This window comes from Phascolarctos cinereus, unplaced genomic scaffold (genome assembly GCF_003287225.1).
Source record: "Phascolarctos cinereus isolate Bilbo 61053 unplaced genomic scaffold, phaCin_HiC Scaffold_2;HRSCAF=192, whole genome shotgun sequence".
Classification (NCBI taxonomy): domain Eukaryota; kingdom Metazoa; phylum Chordata; class Mammalia; order Diprotodontia; family Phascolarctidae; genus Phascolarctos; species Phascolarctos cinereus.
The window spans coordinates 222,352,559-222,368,941 of NW_027555625.1; the positions used below are offsets into that span (position 1 = coordinate 222,352,559).

The 16,383-nt window shown below is 43.9% G+C and overlaps 1 protein-coding gene across 1 annotated transcript in view; it reads left to right on the forward strand.

Annotated features, from left to right (window-relative positions):
- KIF3C (kinesin family member 3C) overlaps positions 1-13,835 on the forward strand; it is a 61,073-nt gene extending 47,238 nt beyond the window's left edge. The window contains exons 6-8 of the mRNA XM_020983925.2: positions 9,497-9,605; positions 10,851-11,023; positions 11,230-13,835. Coding sequence (XP_020839584.1) covers positions 9,497-9,605; positions 10,851-11,023; positions 11,230-11,323 — 376 coding nt within the window. The 3' untranslated portion in view covers positions 11,324-13,835. The remainder of the gene's footprint in view (positions 1-9,496; positions 9,606-10,850; positions 11,024-11,229) is intronic.
- The last annotated feature ends 2,548 nt before the right edge of the window (positions 13,836-16,383 follow it).

The following is a 16,383-nucleotide window of genomic DNA, read 5'->3' on the forward strand; positions in this document are numbered from 1 at the left end:
AATAACCCTGTGAGGTACTTAGTGCAAGTATTATTGTTCCCATTTTATAGATGAGACAACCAGTTTGCTGGAGATCATAAAAGTAGTAGGGAGTCAGGGTGCAGATCCAGTTCTGCTTACTCTAAGTTTTCTCTCTTTGTGCCCCTGTACTTCATACATATTAAGAGCTTTATGTTCCTCTTAATAGAATAATAGGATTATTATTAATATATAATTAATATAACATATTGCATATTATATAATATATTTATATATAATATAATATAGGATCATGGAATATTACATGTAAATAAAGTTTGCATTGAGAGGCAACAAAACTTTTTTGTAACCTCATGGTTAATGATATCATCATATGATCAAATGTAAAGGACACATTCCTCCTCTCTTTCAGAGGAAAATATAAAAATGGCATAGGATAATTTTCTTTTTTTGGAGGGTTGGGGGAATTTGGGTGTTCTGGAAGGGATGAGGCTCAGAGACTTGCCCACAGTCACATACAGCTTAGTCAAGTGTCTGAGACAGGACTTGAACCCAGATCTTCCTGAACCCAAGTTCAGCACTTTATATTCACTACCCCTTGCTGCCTCTTACAACTAATTTGGGTTTGGGTTTTTTTGGTTTGTTTTTTGGGGGGCTTGGGGGAGGCAATTAAGGTTAAGTGACTTGCTCAGGGTTATACAGCTAGTAATTGTCTGAGACCAGATTTGAACTCAGGTCCTCCTGACTCCAAAACCCATGCTTCATCCCTGTGCCACTTAGCTGCCCCCTCACAATTATTTTTAAAGAACTTTATATGTGTCATATCATTTGATCCCCACAATTTTAGAAATGAGGAAACCAAAGCCAGCAGAAGTTAATTGGTTTGTCCAGTACTGTTTGTTTTCTAGTATGTCAGCTCCCTAGAATTGCCCTCCTACCTTCTGCCCCATCACACGCAGTAAACCTGATATGTGCTGACAGCAGATGCTTTTCCAAGTACTTCTGCTTATTGTTATTCAGTCGTGTCTGACTCTCAGTGACCCCATTTGGGGTTTCCTTGGCAGAGATACTGGAGCGGTTTGCCATTTCCTTCTCCAGCTCATTTGACAGATGAGGAAATTGAGGCAAACAGGGTTAAGTGACTTGCCCAGGGTCACACAGCTAGTGGTTGAGGCCAGTTTTGAACTCAGGAAGATGAGTCTTCCTGACTTTGGGCCTGATGCTCCATCTACTGCACCACCTAGCTGTCTTTGCAGTAGCTCCTTTTCTTCAAAGCGTCCACTCTAACCTCACTGTCAGGCGCTTACCATTGCACCACAATGATCTCATTATATTATTATTGTATGCTCAAGAATTCCATTTAAAACCATCTCCAGCCATGACTTGATGTAATATAAAGAGTCCTGGCCTTCTCAAAGAGTCAGATGGGCAGGGTTCGAATCTCTGCTCTTCTTTCTTGTGTAGCTTTGGGCGGGGCATTAATCTCCTTAGGGCACAGTTTTCTCATTTGTAAAATAGGGGGCGGGACAAACTAGAGGAACCACTCAACATATAAAAGGATGCCTGTGGACCACATATTGACTTAGAGAACCATGCAGTTTATGTATTTCCCTTTTTATTATTATTATTATTATTATTATTATATAATAATAATAATAATAATAATAATAATAATAATAATAATAATAATAATACAGCAACACATTAACATCCGCTAGGAACTACCTTTTAATCTGGCCTGGAACTAAGAATGTGAAATAATGATGGAAAGGCAAATTGGATCTGGATTGTGCAGGGCTTTAAATGCCAGGATGAGGAATTTGTATTCTATTTGGAGGGGAATAGGGAGCCACTGGAAATTTGGGGGTGGGGGGGTGAATGCTCAAAGCCTGTGTGTAGTTTTCAAACCTTGCCTGAGGTATGCAAATGTCTTGTCCTGCCACTGGATTAGACATTTGGATAGATGGAATAAATTGAATAATGGTGCTTGGCACCTGGATGGTACTTAATGAATGCTAGAAGTAACAAATATGAGCAAAGGCAAACCAGGAAGAAGTCTGAATTTGTGGTGCTGGGTACAAGTGACTGGAGGAGAACTCTGTTTAAAACCATCTCTAGCCATGATTTGATATAATGGAAAGAGTGCTGGTCCTCTGAAGGGGTCACATGAGCTGGGTTCAAATCTCTGCTCTTCCTCCTTTTGTGACTTTGGGCAAGTCACTTAACCTTTGTTAGGTCACAGTTTTCTTATTTGTAAAATAGGGGTTGGAATAAACTTTACACTTTCAAATAGAGATTAGGGCCACTACATAAGGATCCCTGTGGGCCACATATTGACTTAGAAAATGACATATATTTATATATAAGTTTTTTTAATTAACACATTAAAATCAGATAGGAACCCCATTTTAATCTGGTTCTGGGTCACACTCCAGAGTATTGCGGGCTACATGCAGCCCCAGGCCTTGTGTTTGACATCTCTGAATTAGGAGAAAAATGACACAGTGCTGAGAGCTGAATGGCAGCTTGGATGGTAAACATCCAGAGACAGGTGAAGGGGAAGACGCAGCAATGGTGAGATATAGCCTATAATAGGACAGCCTTCAGCCATTGAGATGGAGCATAAAAGATGGATTTAAGTGTTAGTAAAGATTACAGGATCGTAGATTTAGAGCTAGAAAGTACCTTAGATGCCTGTTCCAACCCTCTTCTTTGACAAGTAAGGAAACTGAGGCTCATAGGTAAAGTGACTTGGGCTGATCACAGAACTTCTAAGGGTGAGAAATATGATTTGCACATAGGTCTTCCTGATTCCAGCTCCACCACTCTAACTGTTATACCACACAGCTGTCAAGATATGGTCATTTGGGCCCTTGGGATTCCCTGCAGATGTGGATATAGCCGGAGCAATCTAGCCTCTATAGGGAGGATGACCTCTGTTCTGGGCAATCAGCCATAAGTCATACTTCTTGCTTAGATAAAGACCGAGGAGAACAGAACCCAGGTAGGAGAGATTGGCTGTCACAAAGGTCTTGTGTACTCTTTGCAAGGCAGAATTCTCTGAACTCTCCTAGAATATCCGTGGCACCTTTCATTGGCTCATTCTGCCAGCAGACACTTGACCTGCAGCACTGTTTACCAGATCGGATGATGTCATGAGACAGAAAAAACATAACACATTCCCTGCCCCCCCACCCCCCTGCTGCCAAGAGCCTTGTGTCAATTTGCATGCCCTGTAGTTGACATTCACACAACCATCCTGCCTGGCAGCTGTTAGGGTCTCTCTATATTATCCTTAATTGCCTCAAAATTGCCTTGAACCTTATAAAGGATGGGTGACTGCCTGGTCCTAACCGGGTCTCCCTGACCCATCAAAGACCACACTGACCCTTTGTCCCCCTTTTCTATAATCTTTAGTAACCCAGTACATTATACCAGCCAGCTACTAATTATGATTCATGTTCTAAGGAGAGCTCCACCAGTCAGACGTTTTTATCATTACCACCTGTGTTATTTATAATGTTAACAATAATACTTGGCATTTGTATTGTATCCTTTTTTTAACTAGTGGGGCTTGGAGTCAGGAAGACCCCAGTTTGAATTCTTCCTCAGGCATTCTGACACTAGCTTTGTGACCCTGGGCAAGTCACCCTTATTTTCCTTGTCTGTAATCTGGAGATAATAATAGTGACTACCCCACGAGGCTGTTAGGAGGATAAAATGAGATACCACATGTGAGGTGCTTTGCAAGCCCTAAAACACTCTAGAAATGGGTTGTTGTTGTTGTTGAGCTGTTCCAGTCATGTCCAACTCTTCATGACCCGATTTGGGGTTTTCTTGGCAAAGATACCAGAGTGGTTTGCCATTTCCTTCTCCAGGTCATTTAACAGACAAAAAAACGAGAGGCAAACAGGGTTAAGTAACTTGCCCAGGGTCACACAGCTGGTAAGTGTCTGAGGTCAAATTTGAATTCAAGTCTTCCTGACCCCAGGGCCAGCATGCTATCCACTGCCCCATATTAATGTGAGCTACTATTATCTTATTCTTTTCAGAACATCATCATATCTTTTATTATATTCTCTCTTCAGAAAAATCCTATGGGTTGTGTAGGGCAGATATCACAGCCCCCATTCTTCAGATGAGGAAACAGAGGCCCAGAGAGGTCATAATTTAACTTGAAGTCACACAGCTAGTTAGTGCACCAGATGACTTATCAGGCTCCAACTTGGGCTATAAATCTTATTACTGATGTTTAATGGTTTTTCTCCTTCACTATCAATAAAACATAAATAGTACCTATGTATCACTTTATAGTTTATTAAACATTTTCACACACATTGTCTCATTTGATTCTCTTGACAGCTCTGTGTGGATACATAGTGAGGGTAGAATTTTCCCATTTTACATAGGGGAAAACTGAGGCACACAGAAGATAAAGGGCTTGCTCAAGACTATAAGACTAATAAGTAGTAAAATCAGGAACTGAATCGAGGTCTTCTGACTTGAAGACCACCATGACTCTACCACACAACATTCAGGAAATGATGGATGCAAATGAATAATTTTTCCCTCAACAAATATTTATCAAGCACCTCTTATATATAAGGTATAATGCAATTTACAGAGTGTACAAAGTTTGAAAATGGCACAGACCCTTCCCTTGAGGAGTTTCCATTGTAGTGGGAAGTGTGAAATGTACAAAGATAAATGTAGTGCCTGAGGCATCCCCCCAACTCATTGGATGGGTCCCCCAAAGAAGGCCACCTCAGATTCAATGCACTCTGTGGATCTATGTATCCACTAAAACCATGGCTCATTAGCCCCCATTGATGTGTTTATCTTTAATCATCAACCAGAGAGCACAATTAGTTCAAAGCAAAGGCATTTAATGAAAGGGTATAGTAGAAAAATATAAATAAAATATTTTCCTCATATAGCTCAGGTATCCTTCCACAGATATACAAATCAGCAGTAGGAAGGACGGACATACAGAACACACAAGTAGAGAGGTGTACACATAGGAAATACTTGGCTAGAAATGTGGGTGGACATGCACACACACACACACACACACACACACACACACACGAGGGCATGTGTTTGGCCAGGATGTACGCTTAGATGGACACAGAGGGAACACAAGTGGTCAAGGGCACACACGTATGGAGGAACAACCCATGCCTCCCAGGTCGTGGGACCTTTGACGTCTTCTAGTAATGTTCTCGTGCTGCTTCTGCTGGACTTGTTCCCAGATGGTCGGTCTCTGCTGGAGGTGCTGGCTCCTTCCTAATAGTCATGTGTTATCAGGGCTTCTCTCTGCTTCTGGCTTCTGTTTTCTGACTTCAGCTGAAAATCCTTAACTATAGTACTCTCTCTTCTTCATGAGACAAGTGGGTTCTGCCATGTTTTTAGTTACAAGCTAGAAGCATTTTATATAGCCATTTCAGAAAAGCTGCTGCCTTCACTTCAGCCATACAGCCAGCCTAGAAAAAGCCTTTCTCAGCAATTTTCCCTTAGGAGTTGTTTATCTGTTCTCTTTCAGATTCTTGGCTAGAAGACCTCTGTGTCCTCAGCAAGCCATTTCCCCCTCACACACCAAGTCCATTAATTGGTGGGGTTTGGGGGGTTTTTTGTCTTGGTTATTGTTTTTAGCTCCAAATCCATTTCCCTCTTGCATGTAGGTGAGAGAAAGATTGAACCCAGTGAGTAGGGCTTTTGTCTCTCCAATCTGCCCAGCTACATTCTGAAGCTTTCATATGTAGATATAATCAGTCAAAGTCTGAGAGCTCTTTCTCTCTCTCATAAATATGATACCAGGTAGGAAGTGCTGGGGGCAGAGGAAGAGATCCAGACGAAGTGCTCTAGGAAAATTTGAGGTAGGAACAAACTTTCAAATGGGTGCAGGGTAGAGTTCCCAAAAGAGGTAGCACCAGAATTGAGACTGTTTTGTCTTTTCACCTGACTCCTCCTTTCTGTTTTTTTCCCTTTTTCTTCCCTATTTTCGTGCTTTTTTTTTTGCTTCTTCCTGTTACTTTCCCTTCTTCTGCCTTTGTCTTTCAATCCCTTTCTCTCCTCCAATATTGCCCCTTTCTAAGGCAGCATAGAAAATTTACTCCCCTCCTGCAAAGGAAACAGATGCATGCTTTCTCCACCCCTTAAGGGATTGTTATTCTTTGTCTTTCTAGCCAGTTTTCCTCAGAATGAATGTAAATAGCAATTGTTTCTATTTTGGCTAGAAACCCTGAGGGTCTTCTCCTCCCAGATGGATTTTATTTTTTTTGACCAAAGAGGCCTTTCTCTACTTCATTTCTCATTAAGCCTTAATCACTGAACGGGCGTTGCCTCAGTCAAACTGAGACTTGTTAGAGACCTTAGCTTAAAAAGGTCGAGGTCCTCCACTGTATCCCCGGCCATCTCCAGTTGTCCTGATCTGTATCTGGCCACTGGATCGAGATGGCTCCAGAGGAGAAAGTGAGGCTGGTGACTTTGCACAGCCTTACCTCACTTAAATCCAATTCACTTGCATGTCATGGCATCACCTCCCTGATCATGGTCTTCTTCAAGAATGAAGGACAAACAACAACATTTCTCTAGTAAAGTAGAATGGTAGGTAGAAATTTGGGCTTGAAGTCAGAGAGATCTGAATTCAAATTCTCTCTCAAATACTCCCTAACCTGTGTGGCTAAAAGCAAGTCATTTAACCTCCCTGAATTTCCAGTTCCTCCCTAGGACTTAAATCAAAGTTATCAATGGGCTGTCATCTGCACTGGTAAAGAGCACTCCAACACCAGACACTTCCTACACTGATGAAAAAGGTAGAGCCTTCACATGCTTGAGTACTAGCACAGTGCTTCCAGGGAGTAGGCGTTTAATAATTGCTTGTTGGATTAAAGCAGGACTCAGAGAGATCTTTTACTTCTGTTTCATTCCTTTCACTTCAAGTGAAAGTGCCCTTTAACTTCAAGATGGCACTGACTGCATTTTTTCCCCTCTGTGCCAGCTAAAGAAGCAAAAATACTTTCCCCAGTTGCTTCCGCTATTCACTCTTCCTGTCACTGCCCCAAATCCTTCAGAGGGAGAAGCCAAAGTCATCCATTACCCAAGTCCATACTCCATGACATAGCTCAGTCAATGCCAAGGGAATCACTGGGAACCGCCCTATTGGTGGAGACCAGAGCTCCTAGCACATGATTGGCTGGTTGATAGTTGCATAATTTTCCATTACTTTCCCACTGCAGAAATAGAAGCATTGTTGATGCCTTCCAGGGCTGCCTATTCAGTTACTTAAGGACTGCGTAGCCAGTGAGTGAATAATCCAGGCCATTGCTTCTGGGTCTTCTTCCAGATGCCAACCTTTTGACTATTTCATTGCTAACTGGTATCATCTTTTAAAGGTAAACAAAGGTCATAGGATATAGGGCAATGCCAGACTTTAGAGTCACTATCACAGAGCTAGGCCATAGAGGCCATTTACTCCAACTCTGTCATTTTTCAGATGAAGAAAGTAAAGCCAAGGAGGTTAAGTGACAGTCCTAAGGTCACATAGGTAGTAAGTCGTGTTTGTAGTCTAACCACCTTGTTTTACCACTCAGAGACCTGAGTGGTAAAGGGACTTGGCCAAGATCACAAAAGTATTAGGTAGTAGAACCAGGATTGTTTGACCCTAAATCCAATGCCCTTGCCATAGGCCGCAAAGTGGTACAGTGGCTGAAAGGCCAGACCTGGAGTTTAGGTAGACCTGAGTTCAACTCCGGACCTGGACACTAACTAGTTGCATGACCCTGGGCAAGTTACTTCTGTCAACTTCAGTTTCCTTATCTATACAATGGGGAGAATAATAGCTTTACCTCCCAGGATCATTGTGAGGCCAAATGAGATATTTGTAAAGTGCTTTGCAAACCTAAAAGTGTTATATAAATGCTAGATATTATTATTATTATTATTACTAAATATTGCTATTTAATGATTTCATATGTCTTCCCAATAAAACTGTAAATTCGTTCAGGGAAGGGACCATATGTATTTCTGTGTCCCCACTGTTCTTATTTTCCATAGCTGTTTAGTCATTTTTCAGTTGTGTCTGACCCTTTGTGACCTCATTTGGGGCTTTCTTCGCAAAGACACCAGATGCCATTTCTTCTCCAGCTTATTTTGTGGATGAAGAAACTGACGCAAACAGGGTTAAAGTGACTTGCCCGAGGTGACACAGCTAGTGTCTGAGGCCAGATTTGAACTCAGAAAGAGGCCTCCTCTTGACCTGGCACCACCTAGCTGCCCCCTTTACACATAGTGGGCCCTTAAATACTTTTTGAATTGGATTGAAGCCAGCTTCCTGTCAAAAGAGGCATGGAAGTTGGAAGTTCCATTTTCAGTGCCAAAGGATTCATCAAACCTCTCTTTGTCTATAATGTTAGCAATATTAACTTTATGACCATTTAAAAATGTAGAGTGTCAGCTCCTGGGGGGCAGTAACTCTCTCCTTTTTGTCTATTTTTTTTGGGGGGTTAGGCAATGAGTTTAAGTGACTTGCCCAGGGTCACACAGCTAGTAAATGTCAAGTTTCTGAGGTCAAATTTGAACTCAGGTCCTCCTGACTCCAAGGCTGGTGTGCTATCCACTGCTCCATCTCGCTGCCCTATCTCCTTTCTGTATCTGTAACCCTAATGCTTAGGAGAATACTTGGCACCCACCTGGTGGGTGATTATTAATAAATGCTTGTCGATTGACTGACAGCAGTGAGACCCCTCCCTGGGCTTCAAACCCACGCCCTCCAGATCCCAGTCCTGTGCCCTTTCTCCTCTACCATAAAAAGGCAGATTTACCAATACCATTACCCATTAGTTATCTTGCTGAAGGTCGGTAGGAGGAAGAGGGGGAAGGATGTGGAGCTGTTTAAAGAGGAGAAAACTGAGGAGACATGTTAAGTGTCTTAAAATATTTGAAGAACTGTCATGAGTAAGAGGTTTCAGACTTGTTCCATTTGGCACCAGAAAGTAGAACTAGGAGCATTTATAAAGAGATAAAAGTAAGCTTGATGTTGGGAAAAAATTCCTAACAATGAGAAAAGTCCCTAGATGGAATGGACTACCTCAAGAGGTGAAGGGGTCCCTCCTTGCAGGTCTTCAAACGAAGGCTAGACTCCTTGTCCCGTGTGTTGTAAGGGGTAGAATTTTGGGATGGGGGTTGAATGAGCTAGCTGCTGAAGTAAGTCTCTTACCCCTAGATACTAAAATTTTATAAATCTCTTGACCCATATGATATTGAATTTCAGTCACCTATGCTATCCTTGTTCCCCTTTAGCTAGGAAAATTGGGAACAGATGATACATATGAAACCGGCTGGGCCAAGTTCAGGTTAGTTTGAATGGACAGATAGCAGCAAAATGAGAAAGAGGAAATAACCGAGCCTGCAGGGCTGGAGGCCTGCTAGGCACATTAATGGCCACTTAATCCCTCGTGATGTCACCATTCCTTTGTGCACACAGGAAACTCATCCTGATACTATCTCTCCCTTACAGTAATAACAGCCAAATGAAGAAGCGGCCAACCTCAGCAGTGGGCTACAAGAGACCCATCAGCCAGTATGCCCGGGTTGCCATGGCAATGGGGTCCCACCCCAGATACAGGGTAAGAGATTAGGAGATGGAGGGGAAAGAAAAGATTTCCTAGGGAGGTATGATACTCAGACATCATTGACTACTTTATCCTACTCATCACTAGAGCAAGCTAGGGGCAGGGTACAACAAAGAGGATTTTGAGCAGGTGGGGGACCTTAGAGTTCATCTAGCCCAGCTCCCAGGGAGCTGAAGCTCAAAGAAGGGAAAGGATAGGTAGCAGAACTAGGATTTGAACCCAGGTCCTAAGATTCCAAATCCAGAGCTATTTCCATTTTAGGAAGAGGGACATTTATCAAGCCCAGTTCTCACAGATGTTCATTTAAAAAAAACACTTTTAAAAAACATTTTAGGGTCTTACTGAGTTGACAAGAGCACTCAGAGACTATAAAATTTGCCCAAAGTCATGTAGCTAGTATGTGGCAGGATACCACATACTAGGACTACAACCCAAGGCTTCCTGACTCTGAAGCTGGCTTTCTATCAACTATGCAATGCTGACTCTTATACACATTTTCATGTTAGGGAATTCTACCCTTCATGGCACAGAGGAATTTATTTTATGATATGCTTCACATACGACCATGAAGGCTTCAGGCTTCAGGCTTCAGCTGAGCAGTAACATATGGGTGTACATTTTTTAAAAATTCAATAAATATCTGGGCATGATGGCATATGCCTATAACTCCTGCTACCTGGGTGGTGGATCTCTTGGGCTCAGGAATTCTGAGCTGTAATGGGCTAATTCAGTTGGGGGTCCAGTCTGGCATCAGTAGGGTGAGCCCCTGGGAGCAGGGGGTCACCAGGTTGCCTAAGGAGGGGCAAACCAGCCTAGGTCAGAAACGAAACAAGTCAAAGTTCCCATACCAATCAGAGGAAGATCCAGCCTGCTAATGGTCCCTGCATTTCCATCCTAGGATAGAAGACCCAGTCTCAAAAATTAAAAAATAAATTCAATACATATTTTATTAATGCATTTTTATATCATCTGTAAATGATTTCCCAATGACTCCTTCCCAGCCCACTAGAACCCTCTCTTAACAATAAGAAAGTACAACTAAGGAAAATGTATCAATGCATTGGCCATGCTGACAATGTAGGGTCTGGCTTTAGACTCAAGGGAACGTAATTTCCAGACCTTGCTGCGGCAGCACAGCTGCCTTGTCCCAGATCTGTTGTCAGTATCAGCTGTGGGCAGAGAAGGCAATGGTGCCACGCACATCTGTACCCATGTCTGGTTTTACTTTCCCTGGGACAGGCAGAGAACATCCTCTTCTTGGAACTGGATGTGTCCCCTCCAGCTGTCTTTGAGGTTGAATTCTCTCATGACCAAGAACAGGATCCCCGAGCACTGCACATGGAGAGACTTATGCGTCTGGACAGCTTCCTTGAAAGACCTTCCACTGCTAAAGTCCGAAAGTCCAGGTCCTGGTCAGTATACCCAAAGGCCAGTCGGGGATGAATCTGATCTAGGGACTAGGAGGACCCAGTGGTCCATTGGGAGGTACAGATTCTGAGTATATTAGGCAAGGGACACATTGATGGGGAGTAAAGTAAAGGAGAATTAGGGATAGGCTAGACCTACTGACATGTTGCCTGTGCTCTTTTTCCACCTTCCCACCCACTTCTCCCACCAGGTGCCAGAGTCCTCAGCTGCTGCCCTCTTCCACCTCGCATGTCCCACTGGCCTCCAGTTCTCTGCGTCCCTCTACGATGCTGGCCCACGAGTGACAGCCTCCAAGGACCATGCGGCCTGGCCCCACAGACTCTGGGGATATGGGCAGTCAGCCTCAAATCATCTCATCTGCGGCTTTGTGTGTGTGCATGTGTGTGTGTGTGTGTGTGTGTGTGTGTATGTGTGTACACGTGTGTATGTGAGGGGGTGAGAATCTAGCACCGTCCCCCTGCCCTCAATTGTTAGCCTCCTTTATTTATTTAATGTTATTTATTCATGGAGCTCAGCTGGTATGGGGGAAATGACCTTCACTGAGGCCTCTGGGGCTGGCAGCAGTCACTGGGCAGCTTCCTTTCCCTCTTGCCAGTACCTCTCAGATGGGCCTCAGGCCAGTGCCCATATTGGCTGTCTCTTGAAGGGAAGGTGGCCGGTGTCTGAGAAAAAGTGTTCTTCACTACGCATCCCATGCTATGATTTCCATCTCCTTCTCATCCCGTGTGGCACTTAGAGACACCACCAGGCAACTTCTGATGGTGAAGACTGTTGGCTGTCCAGAGAGGAAAAGTTGCTTCCCAGCAATGGTGGTTCCAGAAGGCATAACCAGGGAGCCCTGAGGTGTTGCTGAGCTGCAAGGGCTGAAGCTTGAATTCTCTGGGGCCCAGGCAGCCCCTCTCAGCTTTTCTCTAGGACACTTCCAAGGACTCAAATAACCTCATTGCATCAGGTCACAACCTTCAGTTTTGATGCAGAGCCCTGGCTCTCTACAAACTGTTTCCTTCCTTCTCTCTCAACCCTTCACCTGGATTCTAGGGCCAGGGCTGGGGAAGGCAGTTGCTGCCATTTGCAAGCTCAAGTTGAAGATGCTTGCGGGGAGGGGACAGCGCTTGGTTCTCCATGTCTAAGAGGCAGTGTCTTGCCACAGCCGCCGAGGGGACCCAAGCTCTAAGCGGCAGGAGGGATCTGCACCAACCTGACTTTGAAAAAAAAAGCCAGCTCTTCATTCCCAGTGCTTCCCTCCATGTTTCAGCACAGGGATAGAGGTCCCAGGCACTCTCTTAATAGCATCACTTAATACTACTTATTGCTTCTGAATCCAAGTTCTTGGGGACATTGCCTTCTTGAAAATGAACCAATTCCTTTGCAGCTATTATGTGAATCAGCCCCTAGAATAGTAATTCCCAAAATTTGTTATATTGGTCGATGGTGTCTCATTTCAGAAGATGTACAGAATTCTAAAAAACAAAAAAACCTTTTAATTTTAATTGAATTTAATTTTTTAAAAAATACACACTTGAGGAGGAGGGGCAGAAATCATGAACTCAAATAAATGGTCATGACTTCCAAAAGGTTGGGAATCACTAGTTTAGGGATTTCCTTATATCTGCCTCCATTCTCATCCTCATCTAATTTCATGTGACTTCTTTTCATAAAAGCTTTCAGATTCTCTTGGTCACTCCACCCACAGAATGGAGATCCCCATCTATTGGAGGAAACCTGAGGCCCACAATACCAGATAGCCCTTGGTATGTTCAGGGGTGACACTGTTCCCTCACATAGCCCTCCTCCCCAGCCCCCAGAGAAATAGTACCTATCCACAATTCCTGTTCTTTTAGCTCTGAACTTTGCCTCTCTTCTTTGGCTCTGAGGTATTTTCCCTTCAAGCTTCCTTAAGGGACCCAGCCCTTGTGGACCTTCTACCTAGCTTGTTTCTGGTCACAAGCCCCTCTCCTTCAAGGGAAACAGTTACATATTGGAGCAGGAAAGGACTTGAATCAGAAAACTAAGCAAGAAGGTTTGACTTGGGCTGAGAAGGCAGCTGGCTGGAAGCTTCCCAGGTGTCATGGGAGGTAAGGGCTTATCTTGCTGACTACATCTCCCACTCTGCGAATAAAAGTCGGGAAAGCCTTCCCTCTCTTACTCAAGCCTTTGAAGGTGGAAGAAACAGAGCTATTGTCATCTTTTCACATTTGCTCAAGGGTGGGGACCTTATTTCTTCAGTTGCCTTCAATTGTTCACTCTCTGGTCATTTGGTCACTCAGTCTTATAGCACAATCCCTGACTTCCCCACCCCGCAGGTCTGAGGTTCTGGACCTGAGGTCATGAGAGGAGCTTCCCATCTGCCTGTCACCTATGTGTGTGTGCGTGTATGTGGATGTATGTGTTTACCTCACTAAGGGGACTCTTCACACTCAGTGTAAAATATCCTGGGGATAGGGCTAATGGGGGTGGCAAGGTCTCAGTCTCTCTCTTTTCCTTCTAATGGATCAGACATTGGATTAACAAAGTGCAGGCCTTGATTAGGACCAAATTTCTGTGCCTGTTGCTATGGTATTTATTTAGAACTCCAGCGTTAACCGTACGATGGCCCTCTTGTCACTCTATACATATGAATATACAGGACGTATTATAAATATATATATATAAATATTATCCTCTGTCTCCCCTGGCTTAGGATGGAGGCCTCTCTGTTGAGCTGTTGGGCACCTACCATTTGGTGCTGCCAGCAAGCCATCAGCCCTAGCCCTGTTCAGATGAACAAAGTCAACAATAAAGGAATGAGTATCGTTACTGAGGCTGCTGCTTGTCTTCCTTCCTGCTTTGTTTCTTTTATTTTCTCTCTCTTTTCTTCTTTCCTTCCCCTCCCTCTCCGTTCTCTTCTCTTCCCATATAGCAACTTGGAAATCCAACTCTGGTTCAGCACTAGTAAGGTAAAACACTCCCTGCTTGACCATGGAATCTTAGATGGGAAGAGGTCAAGAAGGCATCTTGACCACAGGGCATCTGCTCAACCCTCTGTGAGCAGCCTGTTGCCAGTCTCTTCATGGTCTGGGACACTGCCCTCAGTGTAGGTGCTGATGCTCATATCTACGGGGAGCTCTTAGACCCTGAAATGGGAGGTCTCCAGTCTAATGTTGCCACCAGACTTCTGCCATGTGCCCCCTTTCCGTGGTGTCCACACTTGTGGGTGTGGGGGTCGAGCAAGGTACATAGCTCTAAGTCCCATCTCTTCTTCAGCTCCAAGCAAATTTTCTGTCAGGGCCCAACTAGGGACTAGACTAGAGGTTCTTAACCTTTTTTGTGTTATGGGTGCCTTTGGCAGTCTGGTGAAGCCCATGGACCCCTTCTCAGAATGTTTTTAAATTCCAAAGACAAAATATGGAATTAGAAAGGAAACATATACTGAAATACAGTTTTCTAAAAGGCAAGGTCACAGACCCCATGTTAAGAACTCATGGATTAGACCATTGATACATAGAATCTGAGGGAGTGAAAAGAACATGGCTGTGGAGGCAGAGGCTCTGGGTTCAAATCCTACCATTGCCACTTACTACTTATATGACCTTCAGCAAGTCAGTTAACCTTTTTAGGCCTCATCTGTAAAATTGAATGGGCTGGACTAGATGTCCTCTTGGGTCCTTTCCAACTCTAGACCTATGGTCCTAGGTTCTACAGCCCCACTGATACCTGAACAAGAATCCTGTCAACAACATCCCAATTGGCCATTCAACTTTTGCCTAAAGTCCACTCTAGCATTAAAGAAAGCCACTCTTTCCTAAGGCAGCCCAGTCTATATTAGATAACTGTCAACAAAGAGTTTTTCTCCACATCAAGTAAAAATCTACTTGGCAACTCCTGCCTGGAGCTCCCCAGTTCTACACTTTGGGGCCCACAGGTGGGGAACCTGCAGTCTCGAGGCCATTATGTCCTCAAGTGTGGCCCTTTGAATCCAAACTTCACAGAACAAATCCCCTTAATAAAAGGATTTGCTCTGTAAAACTTGGACAAAAGGCCACACCCAAGGACCTGGAAGGCCACATGTGGCCTCAAGGCCTCAGGTTCTCCACCCCTGTGTCTGCGCCAAGCATAGCCAAGTTAAGTCTCTCTTTCACATAACAGTCCAAAGTGAGTAAGAATCAAAAGGCAAATGAAAAGTAGGTTCTCGTAAAAAAGGTTGGAGACTTTCCGCTCCAAGTGTAGCTTTGGGAGTGGGGTAGGCATGGAAGAGAGGTGGGGGGAGGTTGCTATTGAAGGTAGCTTTATAGCAAACCAGCTATTTGGATACCTGTCTATTTTCCTGGAGGGCTTGACCTGACCTTCCACCTCCCAACCTCCCTTTCCATCCTTAGCTCCCGGATCCAGGAGGAATCCTGAAACTGATCTGAAGAATGAGGCTGTGCTCTTGAAACAACTTGGGGAGGAGATGCTTAGAGACATCATTCTATCCAATCCCAATCCTGTGTTCTGTCGACTCAGCCTCACTTAAATCCAATTCATGTGCAGCACAAGACATGATGTCATCGGTTCTCTTCAAAAAAAACAGGACAAGCAGCTACAACAGCAACTCAGCCCAGATCCTCCCTTGCCCTCTCTCATCTTCCCTTCACTGCACCCTCTGCTCTCCTTGCACATTTTGCTTCTCTCCTTATTCATTGTGTATCAGTGCTTAAACCAGGAGGTTTAACTGTCTGCCCCTTGCACTCAGCATCTTTTGTCCCAAATTCTTGTTGTTGTTTGTCGTTTGTTCTCAAAGAGAACCAATGATATCAGGAGAGCAATGCCTTGACTTGCAAGTGAGTTGGATTTAAGTGAGGCAGAGGTACACAGTCATCAGCCTCACTCTCTTCTCCAGAGTCATCGGAGTCCAACAGCAAGACATAGGTCAAATGGCCCCAGATGTCCACATCATAATGCTGGGCACCAAAGACACTAGTGTTTCCACATGCTCCTTCTAGAAGTTCCATCCTTTTTGCTCACAATTTCCCTTTGTCTCACTACCAAAAAGCATTATTTTCCATGTGAGAAGAAATCAAGGTGTTAAAGGGAAAGTGACTTATTCCAACTTCCTTACTAAGCTAGTGGCAAAGTCAAGATAAAAAAAATCCAAGGCTTTTAGACACCCCCAAGACAGAAATCCAATTACAGCAAAATTTCTCTTCCATTCAAAGGGTATAGGTGATATTGGTGAATTCCTGGGGCTTTATGATAGCTGGGATTGTGTACAAAGGGGCTGAGAATTCAATGAAGAGTTCAGCAAACATTGATTAATCACCTACTTTGTGAAAGACACTATAGCTAATCACCTTGCCTGTGTTTTCTTAGTTTATAGAGCTATTTC